This window comes from Botrytis byssoidea (assembly GCF_014898295.1).
Source record: "Botrytis byssoidea strain MUCL 94 chromosome Unknown BBYS_019, whole genome shotgun sequence".
Taxonomy (NCBI): Eukaryota; Fungi; Ascomycota; class Leotiomycetes; order Helotiales; family Sclerotiniaceae; genus Botrytis; species Botrytis byssoidea.
Window position 1 is genome coordinate 311,774 of NW_024065860.1, and position 15,760 is coordinate 327,533.

At 42.1% G+C, this 15,760-nt stretch overlaps 5 protein-coding genes across 5 annotated transcripts; 1 reads left to right on the plus strand and 4 right to left on the minus strand.

Annotated features, from left to right (window-relative positions):
- Positions 1-5,590: 5,590 nt before the first annotated feature.
- Positions 5,591-10,395, minus strand: EAE97_008771 (uncharacterized protein; the record flags this gene model as incomplete). The annotated part of the gene is made up of 11 exons (XM_038879286.1): positions 5,591-6,181; positions 6,237-6,245; positions 6,302-6,317; positions 6,369-7,052; positions 7,104-7,686; positions 7,744-7,906; positions 7,975-8,264; positions 8,337-8,590; positions 8,641-9,040; positions 9,088-10,123; positions 10,177-10,395. 11 exons carry the CDS (start codon positions 10,393-10,395, stop codon positions 5,591-5,593), a joined length of 4,245 nt encoding a protein of 1,414 aa, XP_038729797.1.
- A 407-nt stretch (positions 10,396-10,802) lies between these two features.
- EAE97_008772 (uncharacterized protein) lies at positions 10,803-11,208 on the minus strand (the record flags this gene model as incomplete). The annotated part of the gene is made up of 3 exons (XM_038879287.1): positions 10,803-10,963; positions 11,013-11,135; positions 11,196-11,208. 3 exons carry the CDS (start codon positions 11,206-11,208, stop codon positions 10,803-10,805), a joined length of 297 nt encoding a protein of 98 aa, XP_038729798.1.
- Positions 11,209-13,430: 2,222 nt separating this feature from the next.
- EAE97_008773 (uncharacterized protein) lies at positions 13,431-13,648 on the minus strand (the record flags this gene model as incomplete). The annotated part of the gene is made up of 2 exons (XM_038879288.1): positions 13,431-13,559; positions 13,583-13,648. The coding sequence occupies 2 exons, from the start codon at positions 13,646-13,648 to the stop codon at positions 13,431-13,433; spliced, it is 195 nt and encodes a 64-aa protein (XP_038729799.1).
- A 49-nt stretch (positions 13,649-13,697) lies between these two features.
- On the minus strand, positions 13,698-13,907 carry EAE97_008774 (uncharacterized protein; the record flags this gene model as incomplete). The annotated part of the gene is made up of 1 exon (XM_038879289.1): positions 13,698-13,907. The coding sequence occupies one exon, from the start codon at positions 13,905-13,907 to the stop codon at positions 13,698-13,700; it is 210 nt and encodes a 69-aa protein (XP_038729800.1).
- Positions 13,908-14,207: 300 nt separating this feature from the next.
- Positions 14,208-15,524, plus strand: EAE97_008775 (uncharacterized protein). The gene is made up of 6 exons (XM_038879290.1): positions 14,208-14,558; positions 14,620-14,781; positions 14,835-14,919; positions 14,967-14,997; positions 15,047-15,134; positions 15,183-15,524. Exons 1-6 carry the CDS (start codon positions 14,309-14,311, stop codon positions 15,329-15,331), a joined length of 765 nt encoding a protein of 254 aa, XP_038729801.1. The 5' UTR covers positions 14,208-14,308; the 3' UTR covers positions 15,332-15,524.
- Positions 15,525-15,760: the final 236 nt, after the last annotated feature.

The following is a 15,760-nucleotide window of genomic DNA, read 5'->3' on the forward strand; positions in this document are numbered from 1 at the left end:
TTTGATTGATGTTGACGGGAATGTGGGGGTTTAATTTCCTTGTGGTGAGAAGACTTTTGAAATTTCCGTTGCTTTCTTCGAGAAAGTGGGTGAGAGAGAGTGTACTTGGACCGGGAGTTTCGTTAAGAAATTGGCGTTAAAAGATTGGCAGCACTGCTGTACTCGTGAGGATATATTCTTTCGAAGAATTTCAAGCTGCTCGAATGAGTGTAAGTGCCTCGAAAGACTGGTTGTAAGGAATGTAAATGTGGTGGTGGTGGGTAAAAAGGACAAAATACAGATGGGTGGAAAAGAAGGTGGTTTTATTTCAAAGGAGTAAAGTTTGATGGATGGGCGAGACTGGGGTTGGTTTGCTGGTGGAGCGGTGCTAATAAGATTTAGTGGGTCCGTTGAAAGTGCTTTGGTCCAGGGTTTCTGGTGGAAAGTAGAAGGATTGGATGATGATGTTTAACAAGGATATTTTCTAATCAAAATAACTAAAAAGGGTAATGAATGTTCAAATAAATGAGTGAATGTAGATAATATTCTGGTGAATGGAGTTTGGAAGAATTGAAGGGGGAATTGGATGGATATTAAATAATCAAGGGTAATTTCCATAGACTGCGTACAGATCGATAATGTCGATGAATTCCTTTGAAGTTATATCGAGATATCAGACTTCTCTTCTCTATCGGCAAAAGATTCCCTTTATCTTTATTAATAAATCTTTCCTCGAAACTCGTCATTCAGGTACCAAAAAGCGAATGGGAATACGATAATAGAAACTAGACAATCACATTAAATCCGTTCTTTATTGCTCAGAATAGCAACACATAAAGAAAGCACACAAGTACATTATTTACGACAAGAACACCTATCTTCATCATGAAAGAACTCTCTTGTCAATTTGATAGCGTACGGGATAGACCGAAGATAGCGCATCCACGATGCTAAATCTTCACTCATGCCAACTTCACTTACCTTGAGGAATTCCAAGTAGCGTACTAGCGTATTAATATTTCTTTAATATGCAGACAGACTCAATGAATGAATAAAAGATCTTTCTCTCTTTCTCTCTTCTCCCGTATTACCTAGGTAGGGACTGTAAAGCGAAAAGCACGAAAGAAATAAGATGAACCAAGAAGAAACCAGGATGGCTTAGACGAAATCTCTCGGAGGGCATCGACTCGATTTTGGAGCGGAGAGGAGGTCTTCTGCAGGGGGTCGTGTTCTTCGAGCGTCTGTAATTGGATCTCCTTCCCACACGGAGGGTTAGCAAACGAATCATGCTGCTGCAAGATGAAGGTGCGGACACTAGGGGAAATTCTGGATGGGCGCTCGATGGGCTAGTGGTAGGGGTGGCCGCTGTCACTTTGCACTCTGCTTGAAACACTTTATACAAGCCTTCTTTGCTTCATCTCGGACAGCCGGGACTAAGGACGGTACGTACTTTTTGGGTTTGGGTTTGCATGGAGAGTGGTGGGTGGGTGATGATGGTGATGGGGTTTTTCGTGGATAGACAGGTTGGTAGCGGTCACTTTGTGATGTGAAATGATATGAAATGATATAAAATGATCTTGATGCGAATAAAATTATGATGTGAATATCGAGAGTAAAATGTAAGATGAGGAAGCAGAAGCATAAAACGTCTGGAGATTATAATTTCACATCTGATTCAAGCATAGATTTAGATTCATCGATGAGGACCGACCCTGGTGTGAGAGAGAGCTTGTCGGTGAATAATCCGTAGGAAATGATTATTCAGAACGCGATACGAATCGAATCATACAATCAATTCATGAGAACGAGAACACGAACGCTATTTTCTCTCGAAACAAATCTCGTTCGTGAACGCAACGACCGGGGAATTTGGCGCTCTTGTATCATCATGAGATGCACGAGGAGAGAGAGGGATAGTGCCATGTTTCAATTGAAACAGTTTTGTACCACGGTGTCTGTAGACGTATTTCATTTTCATACTCAATGGTGAAGATCTAACGTTTTCACAATATTGAAAAGGGCCCAATGCGATGATACATTCGATGGTTTGTCGATTTTCCATGATTTTTCCGCGTGGAGAATTCAATAGATGGGAGGAATCAATTATTGGGATGGATGCATTATTAGTTAGCTACGTACGTACGCACGTACAGTGTATATACAGTAAGGAGAATCTCGAAACGCTGGAGGCGAGGAAAGGGAAGAGGATGAAAATCTGACTGGATTTTCTGGGAATATTGTGAAAGCCGAAACAAAGCCTCAATGTGATGTATGTATATTTACCAAAAAGATCATTCCTGGAGGATCAAAAAGATTGGGTTGAATATTTTGGCGGAGATCACGGTGGTCGTTTGGTGAGCCTTAGGGTCGCGTGTTGGAGTGTTGATGGTCAGGTGTAAAGAGCCTTGGCTGGGGAATGGCCTAGTAGGCATTCCTTTACAGACACATAGATCAATTGACAGATACTACCTAGGTAACCTAGGTCCATAGAGCTTGTACTAGGTAATCATTGTTGATGAAGCATTGAATCTAATCATCGGGTCACTGTCATTCATCTATCTACTGTAAATTCCCGATTCATCCAACGTCACATTGTATGAGGTATTTAAATCTCCAACCAAACGACAGGTTCATAATCACACACGAATATCTGATGCTTCCCGTGCCACGGAAAAGCACATCAGAAAAGACATGTATAAAAGCTCATCCAGCAAACGTGATGTTATATCGAGAAGTCCAGATGCCACAGAGCATGCGGCAGTTCATCTCGTATTGATTAATGAAACGACCGGGTGGGACCAACAAGATTTCCAACAGGGTCTCGCATGAATTTCGCTCCCTGAATGTTGGTGCTTGTCAAGATTGCAAGAACGAGAGTCTGGGGTTGACATGGATGAGCAGCGAGATGTTGCAAAAACTCTCTGTTGGTTGCGTTTTTGTTTCGTTTCGGTTTGACCTAGTTAACCAGCTAGCAAGCAAACAAAAGCTATGGTATAATGCAGCTCAGCTCAGCTCCGAAGAATCACAGATTCTTAAACTTAAACTTGTAATGACATGCAGACATGCAGACATGCAGACATACATAGGTACATACATAGGTACATACATACATGCATGCTCCAAAAACTATATTGAAAATCTCAAAGTTAGGGAACTGTAAAGGATCCCAGATTCTTGGACGGAGGCCTAGAAACCATTTCGACGACCCTCATCATACGTGAATCATATTTCTTTGGTAAGAGGAACTGCAAGGTCTAGAGTATCTATCCATTCTTATTGGATTTTCGATTTTCTCGGCAAGCTTGCGAGAATCTTGTACCTGCATTAGATCTCCTCACCATAATCAGGAACTAACAATTAGCCATTAGCCGAGCATTTTTCTTCCCGAACGTCTACAGTCTGGGAAGCTGATAGGTAGGTACAATACCGGTACATACCCAGGAAGAATCAGGGGTATCAAATGGATTCATGAGAAAATAACTTTCGTCTGATTCGTACAGAGAATATGCCTCACGAGTTTTATGTATGGTTTAGAAATTGTAAACCTACTACACGTACCGATACTTAGTTGTCTATGTGACTGACTACCTACCTATCTACAAAACGTAACCAGGAGAATAAATTAGTTCGCAGCCCCAAACAGTAATAAGTAAGGTTAGTCTTTTCTTTTAACATGTTTGATCGTAAAGCTTGGCATAAAGGGGAAGATGGGGGAAAAGAAGCAAAGGAAAAAAAAAGCATTGATCTGATAGCTCGGAGTTTTTGATACACCATTCATAGGGATAAGATATTACTGTTTTACGATAGCTATCAGATCTTCATTGCAATACGTAGCTAGGCACAGTGCGCTCCGCAGATCGTCACTGCCGTGTTTGCATTATTGTTGCATTACTGCATGCAAAAGGCCGATTTCCTTTTCCTGTTTTCTTGATTAGATTAAGATTGGAGAGCAGTCGTGGCTCTTTTTCTATGGAGATGCTTGCTAATGTTAGTTACCATGTGAGAATGTCCGTTTGTAGTCGTAATCCGCTGCATCATTTTGTGTTCACCGTTAGATTACCAACCATCAATTTTGACTTTTCATTCTTCACCGTCCCCGACTTCTTTCGCGGAATCAAAATATGAATCGAAATCGAAATTGTCGTAGCCGCGTAGGATACACTCACTGTATGAGGCACATAGCTCAACAAACAAATCTCCATCTACCCCATCAACTCCATCTACCATTAAATGATCCTTTACGTGTTCATCATTTTATTTACCTCATTCAATTAAACTCACTCTCATATATTACCCATTTTATATCCCACCTACCTAGGTACTCCATTCCCGGATCCACGCAACCTTAGCACGAACCAATTATCCCAATCGTTCTAGAACTCAAGGGAATCTTTGAGGGGTTAAGAAAAATGGCCCTACAGGCTATATGCCCTACATGCCCTGGAAACCCGTGTCCGGATGACCAGGATTTCTGCTGGGGCCTGACGTTCATGAAATGAGATTTTGATTGCGATTTTTGGTACAGACGGTCACTACGGTCGGTGTATGGATGGACAGGACTCCACCGCGGCATCTCCATCCCATCTCTCTTTTGCGCCTAGGGAAGAAAGGTGTGTAGGGGAATCCCTTTGTTAATATCATGACCTTGCAATCAACAGAGTCGAGAAGAGATCTGCATAAAAAGCTTAGAAATGGGAAATGGGAAACACTGGTACTGTTGATGCCGCTATTGATTTGGTGTACAAAGAGAAATTGAAGATATATTTCGCATGACAAGACAATGAAATTTATTTATTTATACCAACGGAGACGCCGCGTCGTCATGATGTTCCTTTGAAGAAAGAAAAGTTGACTCAGCCTCAGGAAGAGAAAGGAGAATTTATGACTCGGATAGGTAGGCGCGGACAAAGTATTGGAAAAATGGCAAGTTTAGCCGATGAAGATCCGGTCAAAAGCGTTAATAGACTTGAGTAAAACATATTCTTTCCATCACGATATCAATGTCATGATCAATTTTCATCTTCTACAAAGCATTGCCAATAAGTTTATGGCTCCAAGCGTTGTGTAAAAGACATTTTCCTTTGTGATAGCTCCAGTGGAACGATGTCATCTCCACACATTGTGAGCTTTGCTCCATGGTAACAGCTAATATTGTAAATATCGCTCATATGAACCAATATTCTTATTATCCCCTTCTACTTCAAACAGTGATCGGCGACTCTGTGTCTCTGGATAGAGTCGTGAACGTCGGAAGAGGTCAACATGTGATGGTAGTCCATAACACGACATTGACAGCATGCGATGGCTATCTAATGGGGAACTGAGTGTGCTACGTGTAATGGGGGCCGGTTGCGTTATGGATAGATTCCAGTATGTACATTGAAGATTTTTTACCTTCTAATTGTATTGGGTATGGTGAAAGCGTCCGGTATGGGTACGAGTGTATGCCACATTATGGATAGGTTGAATGGTATGGTAGAATGAAATTAATTGACAATCTAAGGAGTTTCCTTTGTTTACAAGTAAAAGAAATAACAAAGGCAAGTAAAGAAACTTAGCTCTACTCAACACACTACACAGAACTCTCTTTCCCAAATCCATTCTCCCACAGTTACTTAAATAGCCCTCCCTTTTTTCGGATCAAATCCTCCGGCGCTCCATCCTCCACCACGCTCCCCTTATCAAGAACCAAAACTCTATTGTAACTCTTAATGGTTCTCAATCTATGAGCTACAGCAAGTACTGTCCAGCCCTTAAATTCCTCATCCAGAATCCTCAACATGATCTCTTCACTAGCAGAATCAACATTGCTCGTCACCTCATCGAGCACCAGAATTCCATGATCCTTATTTCCCAACGCCACTTTCCTGATCAATGCTCTTGCGATGCAGAAAAGTTGCTGTTGACCTTGACTGAGAGGCGTTGCCTCCATGGACGCTTCCAAACCTCCATTATCGCATATTGTGTCCCATAGTCCAACACGAACAAGCGCAGTCTGGATTGCTTGATGGTCTAGAGAATGAAACGGGTCTGCATTGAAGCCGACAGTGCCAGATAGAAAGTAAGGTTCTTGGGGAATGGTGATGAAGGAACAGCGTACTAATTCACGGCGCAGAGTAGAAATGGAGATGTTATCAATGAGGATATCTCCTGTTTTAGCTCGAGTATCCGGAAGAGTGCCAGTATTAGAGATGATTTCCCACTATGGGAAGATAGGTTAGATATTTTAACGTTGAGAATGGGAAAGGTACACTCACGACCCAGTCCTTCCAACTATACCCAGCTTCGTGCCACCCTCGATACAGAATGAGACACCCCGCACAGCAGGTTCATCGTTGCTGTTGATACTATTAGTAAATTCTATGTAACTTCTCCGATTAGGCTCTTACCCATAAGTAGCAGTTACATCTCTGAACTCGACTTTAGCCTTAACAGGCCATTCAGGTGGCGGTAGATTAACTTCCAAAGGACCATTTTCCGACAAAGTATTCGCTTCAAAACTCTTCACTCTAGCTACAGCACCAATAGAAGTTTCTAGCTGAGTCCATTTTCTAATAAGAAAGCTCAATGTCGAGTTGAACTGTAGAATGTTTACTAAAGCGATACCGAGAGTACCGGCACTAGTAGTCCTACGCATTTGTGTTGCAAAAGTGATGAGAATAACAGCAATACCAGCAATGATGAGATCCAAAACAAGATTCAGCCATCTTTGTATACAGTAAAGTAAGTAATAGGGTTTTTGTGAGATATCCAGGAGTTTTCGATTCTTCTCAGCGGATTGTGTTTGCCATCCAAAAGCACGGATCGTCGTGAGTCCACTGAGCGTTTCGGTAAAATGTGAGTAGAGCGGTGATTTGGATTCTAGATCTAGCAACCGAAGTTGTCTTGATGTCTTCAAGTACACTTTCTGGAGAATATAAAGAGTTCCAATTATGAATGGAAGAATGACTCCGACGTATTTGGCTCCAGTGGCGATAAGTATTGCTTGAGCAACTGCCATGAATGTACCTGCGAATGTGTCCACGATTCCTATTAAGAGCTCCATGTCGATTAAACTCATATCTTGACTGAATCTATAAAATGTCAGTTGATATCTACAAGTATTAGATGTTTAAGGTGCCTACCTGTTTAGCGTTATCCCGCTATCAGTTGCCGTGAACCAGGAATATGGCGCAGTCATGACGGTATGTAAGAGCGTGCGGTGAAGATTTATAGAAGCGTATGGACCTGCAAATAGCAATGTGACGCATAGCAATCCCCCGATTCCACACAAGGCTAATATGGATAGCATTGCGTACAAGCCCATATACATGTTAGTATAGACACCTGAATGAGTAGTCTCCGCTTTGGACCATAGTTCCAGGAGAACAGCTTGGAATTCGCTGGAGAACGTATACAACACTACTGTTGCGATGAAAAGAGAGAAATGGATCCAGCCTACGGATTTTGCGAAGTAGAAGTACACACTGGCATCACCATCTTGGTGGTTGAAGTCGTTGATTTCAGCCGATTTTGGTCTAGTCAGCGTTTTGTTCGCGGTTTCTGTGACTGTGACCTCAGCTAATTTCTCATCTGGACTTTCATAGAAAATCAAGTCTTTGACATAGCTATCATCGTTTTCTCGCAGTGTTCGAAAGTTTCCCTGTTCTACAATGGTGCCATTGTTAGAGAGAACAATAATATTGTCGGCAGATTGCAGATGTTCAACTAAATCTCGTCAGCTCAGTTCATTTTGTTTGCGGTCTTACTCGAGTTTGCCCTTACCCGCATGCGTGGCAAGAACCACAGTTATGTTATGCAACTTGCAAAGTCCTTCTTTACCAAAAGTGTTGCGGAATACAGCTTTATTTGTCTTGTAGTCCAGTCCGCTGAAAACGTCGTCTATCAAAAGCAAGTCCTTTCTCGAATATAATGCGCGTGCCAAGGCCTAATCAGGGTTAGCCTCAATCCAGGGAAGGAGGTCAATTTTTCAAAGCAAACAGTAATTCGACTCACCAATCTCTGCTTCTGTCCACCGCTCAGAGTAGCCCCATCACTACCGATGATTGTTTCCTCGCCATCCGGAAATTTGGCAATGTCATGATGAAGCACACAAGCCCTGAGCACATCATTATACCAAACTTCATCATAGCTCGATCCCGCCAGCACGAGTTCCCGCAGCTTGCTATTGGGCAACCATGGTGTCTGAGAACAAAACGCAATATTTGAAGTATTCGTAAATACGAATCCTTTACTACTTGGTAACTCTCCAAGCATTGCTTTCAGAAGACATGACTTTCCGCTTCCTACAGCACCAATAGCCATTGTCTAAGTACCACGAGAAATCTCAACATTGATATCTTTGAGAACTGGTGTACCTTTGGATGAAAAGATAAATGATGCGTCCTTGATTGTGATGATATTTTTGTTTCTGTCATGGATCAAAGTGATGGGCTTGACCGATTTAATTGTTTGTGACTCGATCTCATGGGAAGCAACATGAACAGTATCTCGGTATTTCTCAGATGTCGAGATGCGTTCAGAATCTGGACTAGAAAATCTAGGATCGTTACGGTCTTTGGTCCCGATGTAAGTCTGGATTCTTTCTATGCACCCCATTGCCGCAGCAAATCTTCCTTTCGAGTTAGTAATATCATCTGAATGTTCATGAAAACAACTTACGTAGGAATAGTTTGAACCATTTCTGAGACTGGCGTACTTAATAATGAAATCAAAGACAGGCTAGTAAAAGCCTGCCCAATATTCAACGTTGCCGAGTCCTTGGTCCTTTGAATAACAATATAGACAATGAATGTTATAGCTGGCCCGCACAGGGTAGTGATGTTCGATGTCACTGCCGTGGCAATGATGTTTCTGCGAAATGGCTTGGCATACTCGAGTTCCTGAACACGAAGCTCTTGTAAGTCTTCAGATAACCGTGTTGTTAGTCCCTGAATTTTGATACCCCTTATTGATTTGAGTGCTGAAGATGTAATTGCAACACGCTTTTGTACCGCTTCGACCCATTCCTTCTGAGTATGCTTTGCCCACTTCATGATTGAAAATGCTCCAATCGTGCATGCTACGGATATTAGTGAATGATATCTCAAAGTGTCTAATCTGACTCACCGAGTGAAACAATGACAGGCGCGATACATGCTAGGCCCATTTCCCGCTGCAATAAATATGTCGCGATTCCCGCTTCAATCGGGCCAGCCCATAGACTATCAACACTACTAAATCCAGTTCCAATGCGTTCAATATCTGTACTCATCAGCGTGACTGCTGCAGAATCACCGGTAGAATTCACATCAAGGGACAGCGTTACATTGTAGATGACGCAAACTAGTCCTCCTCTAACCATGGTGATGACTCGGAATATCTGGTGTTGATACTGGGCGGTGCTAACAGCCAAGCCAAGGTATATAAGAGCCGTTGCACCAATTAATGCATATCCGATATTCTTGTTTCCTGCCGTCTCGGGAGCGTCAATCAAAGAGATTGCTCGATTTATGAGCAATGGCTGAGAGAATTTGAACCCGATTAAACAAAGACGCGGAAATATAAGTGTGAGCAGAGGAACTTTGAAACTCTTAAGAATAGCGAAGAGGAGGGAATATTTTCCATTGGGCGATTCATTTCGCCATGTATTTTGCATCTTTGCCTCCAAAGAAGATGATGACAAGCCTTTATCGGTGTCAAATAAATCAACAAGACTGAGCAGCGTTCTCTGTCCCTTTTGAATGAGTGTGTTTAGCCACCAAAAAAAACCTGTATTTATAACTCCTGCCAAGGCTTCAGGAGGGTAACTGTTGTAAGGCTCTTTTAAAAAAGACCTCTTTTCGGACGCTTCAACACATAGTAGAATTGCTTTGGTCAGAACGCTGCATGTGAACAGCACCGGTAATGCCGTGCTCCTGTGTTGCAACCAAAGTGTCCTTACTTGAGCGATATCAAAAAGTGTACATAAGAGGAGGTAAGTGCAGATCAAGAGGGAAGGGCGCGCCGATCGATTATTCTCCAAGTTCGATAGCGCTGCAAGGCCAATGGTAGCGATTACTGACAACGCAGATGCTGGCACAGATACGGGTGTCTTTTCACCGTTGGAAACTATCCATAATGCTAAAATAGCAATTTGAAAACACAACAATGCCGATATTACAATCTGCCATTGTTAGCTTGATGCATAGGAGTCGTAAGAAGAAGATGAATAATTACAAGTTTGAGAACCCAAAGAAAGTTCGGTGGTGTCTTTCTATCTTTCCGATAGAGCTGAAGTATCCTCAGAGAGAGCAGTAGCATGAACAGTGTAGATGGGCCGACAGTGAAAATGCTTTGTTCAAAGAGTAATGTGAAGTCGAATTGCCTTTGGCATGGCTGGACACGAGGACCAAAAAAGGCATCTGCATTTGGAAGACAATTAATAGAGTTATCCATGGTCTTGGAGTAGAGTCCTGGAGCAATTGTCCGCCCAGTTTCAAATGATTCAGCAGGAATTCAATAAGACTCTATTCAACAGTTGATCTGAAGGCTATGTGCATGTGCAATTTCCTATTTCCTGGGTGACAGCTAAGCTGCAAGCCACAGAAAGAATGGATTTTTTGTCAGAACGATGTTGTGCGTGTAGAGAAGAAGAATAATATAAAAAACAGTGTAATCAGGACATGATACCTAGGAGGTTGGGTACACAGGTACCGTTCGAAGATGGTTAATCGAAGATCAAAGCTTATACTTGAACGGCTAGGATCCCGCAATCCGCTAGACGTTTTCCAGGGCACGCAAGGAGTCGTTTCTGTGGGGCGACACCTCTTTTGGGCAGGTGCACTGCACATAACGTTCCATTGTTAGGTATATTTTGGAACGAGTCCTACCAGGCAATGAATTTGATGGGATCCTTCCAAAAGACCTGCAACGCCTCCCCCTTTTTCTTCTGGAACCCTTCTCAATCCTGTTGATGACTTATTAAATCCTGGGACCATCTTTTCTGGCACATTGAAAGCGCCATCTATGAACAAATTAGCCTGATTTTTCTCTGGATTTCAAGCGAAGCCTACAATTCCAGAGTTCATCCCATGCTTTCTCCAATTCGGGAGTTGGCGAACCTCGATAAACAGACTCGTGAAAAAAGTCATTCTCAAATGTAAGCCATTCATAGTCGATATGTTTCGTCAAAGGTGCTAGGAATCGATGGGTTAGATCTGGCAGCACCCCTCAAGATACTTTTATACATAACTTACAAGGAGCAGACATTTTCTGAGCACACTGCAAATCGCTTGGTTCCAGGCGAGAGGAATATAATAAGATGAGAACGGATGAACAGAAAAATAAAAGAGATATCCCAAAAAGCGATAATCTCGCAGAATTATGAGAGATGAATGCTCTTCGAAAGTTTCTCTTTTCCCCTAGATTTGGTTCTTGGTCCAGAGGAAAAGATTCGTCCGAAGAAACAAGTGAATAAGCTTGCGTACCTGCCCTCATAATGAAGTCTCTGGAATCAGAAGCTGGCCGAAGTTTTTTGTATTGATTTTGAGGTTCAAATGTAGTTGAAAATATGATTTTGGTTGGGGAAGTGCGTGTATGAGTGACTTGAGAGGCAATTGCTAGGTTGGTGTCGGAGAGCCTGGCAGCTGTCTTCAGAAAGGCTCAAAATCAGAGAAGAAAACCCGGCATTTTCCTTGTGCATCGCTCCCATGGTGTTTTCTCGGGCCTATCTTGATTCCTTGTTGCGCACAACTTTATGAGACATCATCAACATGCACCTATACCTTAAAGCCGCCTTCACGTAGTTATTCATTCGGTTGCATCCTTATTATCGCCCCGCCTGCGTCGAGGCGAGCTACTCCACTTTAAGTTACCCCTGTAGCGCTAATATTTGCTCCAAATGTGGTAAGTGCGGGGTAAAAAAATTATTCTAGGACTCTAAATAGGTTAACACTAAATGATCACCCTTCCCTCGCTTATTGTCTACAAAACTTGTCCCAAGGTCGGAGTGGATCATGATCAAGTAGACTTCCATCGGCACAGCACATTTACAACTTCATAATTCTTCATGGATTCTCCAGATGCTCGCCATTCGTGAAATCCAGTGTGTCCATGCTGGAGAGCCGTCGGAAACTTCATGTAGCATTCATACGCGAATTTACGGTGGAGCCTAGGATATATGTAATCGCTTTTTCGAGATAGATTCATCATAAACCTAACTTCACTTTCCTAGCCTCGAAGACCTGTAAAGCTGTCTTTTCAACATAGGGCAAAGTCGCCATTTTTTCCCAATGCAACCACATATCCAAAACCAGCATGTCTCTCGTCTTTGCAAGAAGTCTGGAGTGTCGTCATGTATTGCGTTCTCCACATAATCTGATTTTATGCCATTTGGGGAATTCTTTCCCGTGGAATGTGATAAACAAACATCCCTGGAAGGAATGCAGGTGCAAGCACCTATGCGTGTTGACTGTGGTGTAACATGATCTTCACCTACCTGATTAGCAACATCGATAGCACGTATTCTTCCAACAGCTAGCATTTGAATAATCTTTCAAGCTGCGCGATGTTACTATGATTATACCTGATCAAAACATACTAGATATTGTAGTCCTTATCACAACCCTCTAATTAGATGAACTATACGAAGCCATCGTACGTGTCTGCTCCGGACCTCGGGGAAAATAGACAACACAAACTTCTGATGGTGACTGTGGCTATTGCGGCAGTGGTCTAACTATTTCCAGTAGATTTCCGTGGTACTATCTTTTGAGGGAGATAGTGATAAGCTGCATATATACACCTCTCGGTTTACAAAATGACAAGATCCATAGACTTTCAACGGCTGCATGCAACTATACACTATGAGAGATTAATCTTCAAGCTAAATACTACCTCGGACTTTCGGAGTTCTCTTGACACGGTGTATGCGGTAGTTCTAAATTCGCCTAGTCACTTACGCTTGCCAATCTATGAGTAAGATTTTCTTCTATGCTCTTTGGCCATGGCATCTTGAGTGACTCTTGATCTAAGTTTGCATCCATGAAGATGATCCTCTAGCCATGTAGCATTCATTTGCACAATCATTCCGTACAGCCTGCTCAATCAGAATTGAGAATTGCTTTGAAAGACTTTAGTAGTCGATACCCTAATTGTATTGCCTCTGTTACCTCTCTTTCGTGCATCAGTGGGGCAGCATGAAAATATGTCAAGCGTGTTCTAGAATTCGTTTATCACATTGTAGGATCACAATTGTCAGGGAAGAAGCGGATTGTTTGTCATGTGTTTTGGATTCTATCTAGCATAAGAAATCTTTTATCACAATTGGAAATTTTTTATCATCTTCATTGACAAGTCATGACAGCAAAGCTATCCATCGCGCTCTTGGAACAGCCATCTCAAAGTCTCGACCCAAGCTTTAAAACACGTTAGTCAACTGAGACATCTTTGAGATTTACTACTTACTTCGAGTTGAAGTCAGAGCGACTAGCTTAAGCTTTCTCATAATCTCCATAATTCTTCGTCCAGATTATGTTTGTAGCTGGATCAGGAGTCTTTTCTCGCTTCTTGTAATCACTATAATTCTTGGTCCAGATGATATCTGTAGCTGGATCAGAAGTCTTTTCTTGCTTTTTGTAATCACTATAATTCTTGGTTTAGATGATGTTTGTAATTGAATTGGGAGTCTCTTTTTATTTTTTGTAATCATTATAAATTTTAATTTAAATAATATTTATAATTAAATCGGAAATCTTTTGTTATTTTTTATAATCACTATAGTTCTTGATCCAAATGATGTCCATAATTGGATCAGGAATCTCTTCTAGCTTCTCGTAGTCGCTATAGTTTTTGGTCCAGATAATATCTGTTGCTGGATCAGGGGCTTCTCCGCGCTTAATAGATGCAAGTGGAGCCGCTGTGGCAGCGAGAGATGCCGCAAGCAGCGTAAAAAGGCTTTTGGCAAGCATGATTATGGATGTTTCTAAGTGAAATTGAAAGTCAGGAAGAGAAGGATGGATTTTAGGATCAGGCGTAGATGAAGAAAGGAAGTTCCATTTGAGACTATAGTCGGGGGCTTATATACATATGTTTCCATCTTCCCAGCACGGTGTTTATCAGGCGCTCCAATTTCCGGATCACGAAAGTACGGATATAACACGACTGTGTGCAGGGAATCTCATGCGCAATTTTCTGAGTGCAGATGACTGCAGGAGCACCACAATAAGATTCAACACCGAGAGCTGCCGAAAGCCATTAGACGATCCTTGTGATTTGAAAGACAACCATTTCAGAATATCATTTTACTTTTTCCAACATCTCCGTCATTCACTTCTTCACCTATCTTTCCAGCTCTTTGAATCTCTAGATCATGTCTGAACGTATTCGCAACTTCTTTTCTTACCACAATCTTCCTGAGGTAGAAGACGGCTCTTCGGGTGACGGCGAGCCCTTTCTTCATTCAGTGTCTACCGAAAAGCTTAGAAAATCTCCAAGAACTTCAGTACTTCCATGGATGATTTCTACATTTTCCCTAGCCCTTTGTCTTCTTGCAACTCTTCTCATCAGTTATCCATTCAAACGAATCGCTAGTTATGAGACGGGATTTGCAACAGAGATGCGTAAGTACATAAGTCTCGCTGATATTTTAGATGTAAGAGCGGATTGCTGATGGCTAGACAGAGGCTAGAGTACATATCATTGAGACAGAAGAAGTACATTTCTGGGGTGGCATCAGAGCGCATCCAAACGGTACTTTCTACATGCATTTCGATCCCACTACAGACGTGAGATATGTTGGAAAACCTACAGCAGAGATAGATGAGGCATGGAACAAACTCACCGGTTCGTCCCTACAGAATTTTGTGCCTTTCAGTTGTAACCTAACATAAGGCTAGGGCGATTTGTGACGCTTACAAAAGAAGAGTCTGAGAGTATCAGAGGCGAAATATCAGAATACAAACCGGGTGGGTATCTGGCTGCGTAAGTTTCTAGTATCTCGGTATCCGGCTCAAAACTTACCGTCGAAGGACTGCATCGCAACACAACCTCCATTGCTTAGTAGGCTCCTTCATTCCATCCAGACTTCTCTATACTAATTATGTTGAAGAACTACATCCGGCAATGCTTATACGATGACCATTATCCAGATGTTCACACGTCCAGAGAAGGCATCCCAGAGTACTGGTTACACATCGGTGAGTATTCCCTGCCGTGTATAGTTTGATTATCACTGATAGACCTAGATCACTGTATTGATACACTTCGACAAATGCTTCAACGTGCTGGCGACATGACACCTGTTCCTAAGGCATACACAGAAATGACCCATACTTGCCGAAAGTTTGGAAATCTTCTCGAGCGGACTCAACATAGATATAAGCAAACACTCTGAATGCTACTAAATCTTGTTGGAAGGCAGACTTGAGGATCTGGAAAATTGTCGTCTCGAGGCTCAGTTCGACGGCTAAACCCTTAGCATCAGGTCCACTGATAGACTACTCTACATTTCGTATTTAAGAATGCAAGAATCTTTACATTAAACAATGAATTCCCTATGCCTTAGAAAGCGCCAGTATCAAAATCCATAAATCTCCATTGCTGGAAAAGTAACGTTCGAAATTGTGTCGTTGAAATAACGAATCAGATACGTCGGTTAAAGAGCGGGGTTGTGTTAAAAATTGTGTAACTAGACCTGTGGTTCTTGTGTACACTTGTCAATCATACCTGGGTATCTAGGTAGGTATAATCCTGCAGACCACTCAATATTTTCCCGAAAATCAAATGTCACCAAACTACCTAGGTACGCAACGCGAAAGTCAAG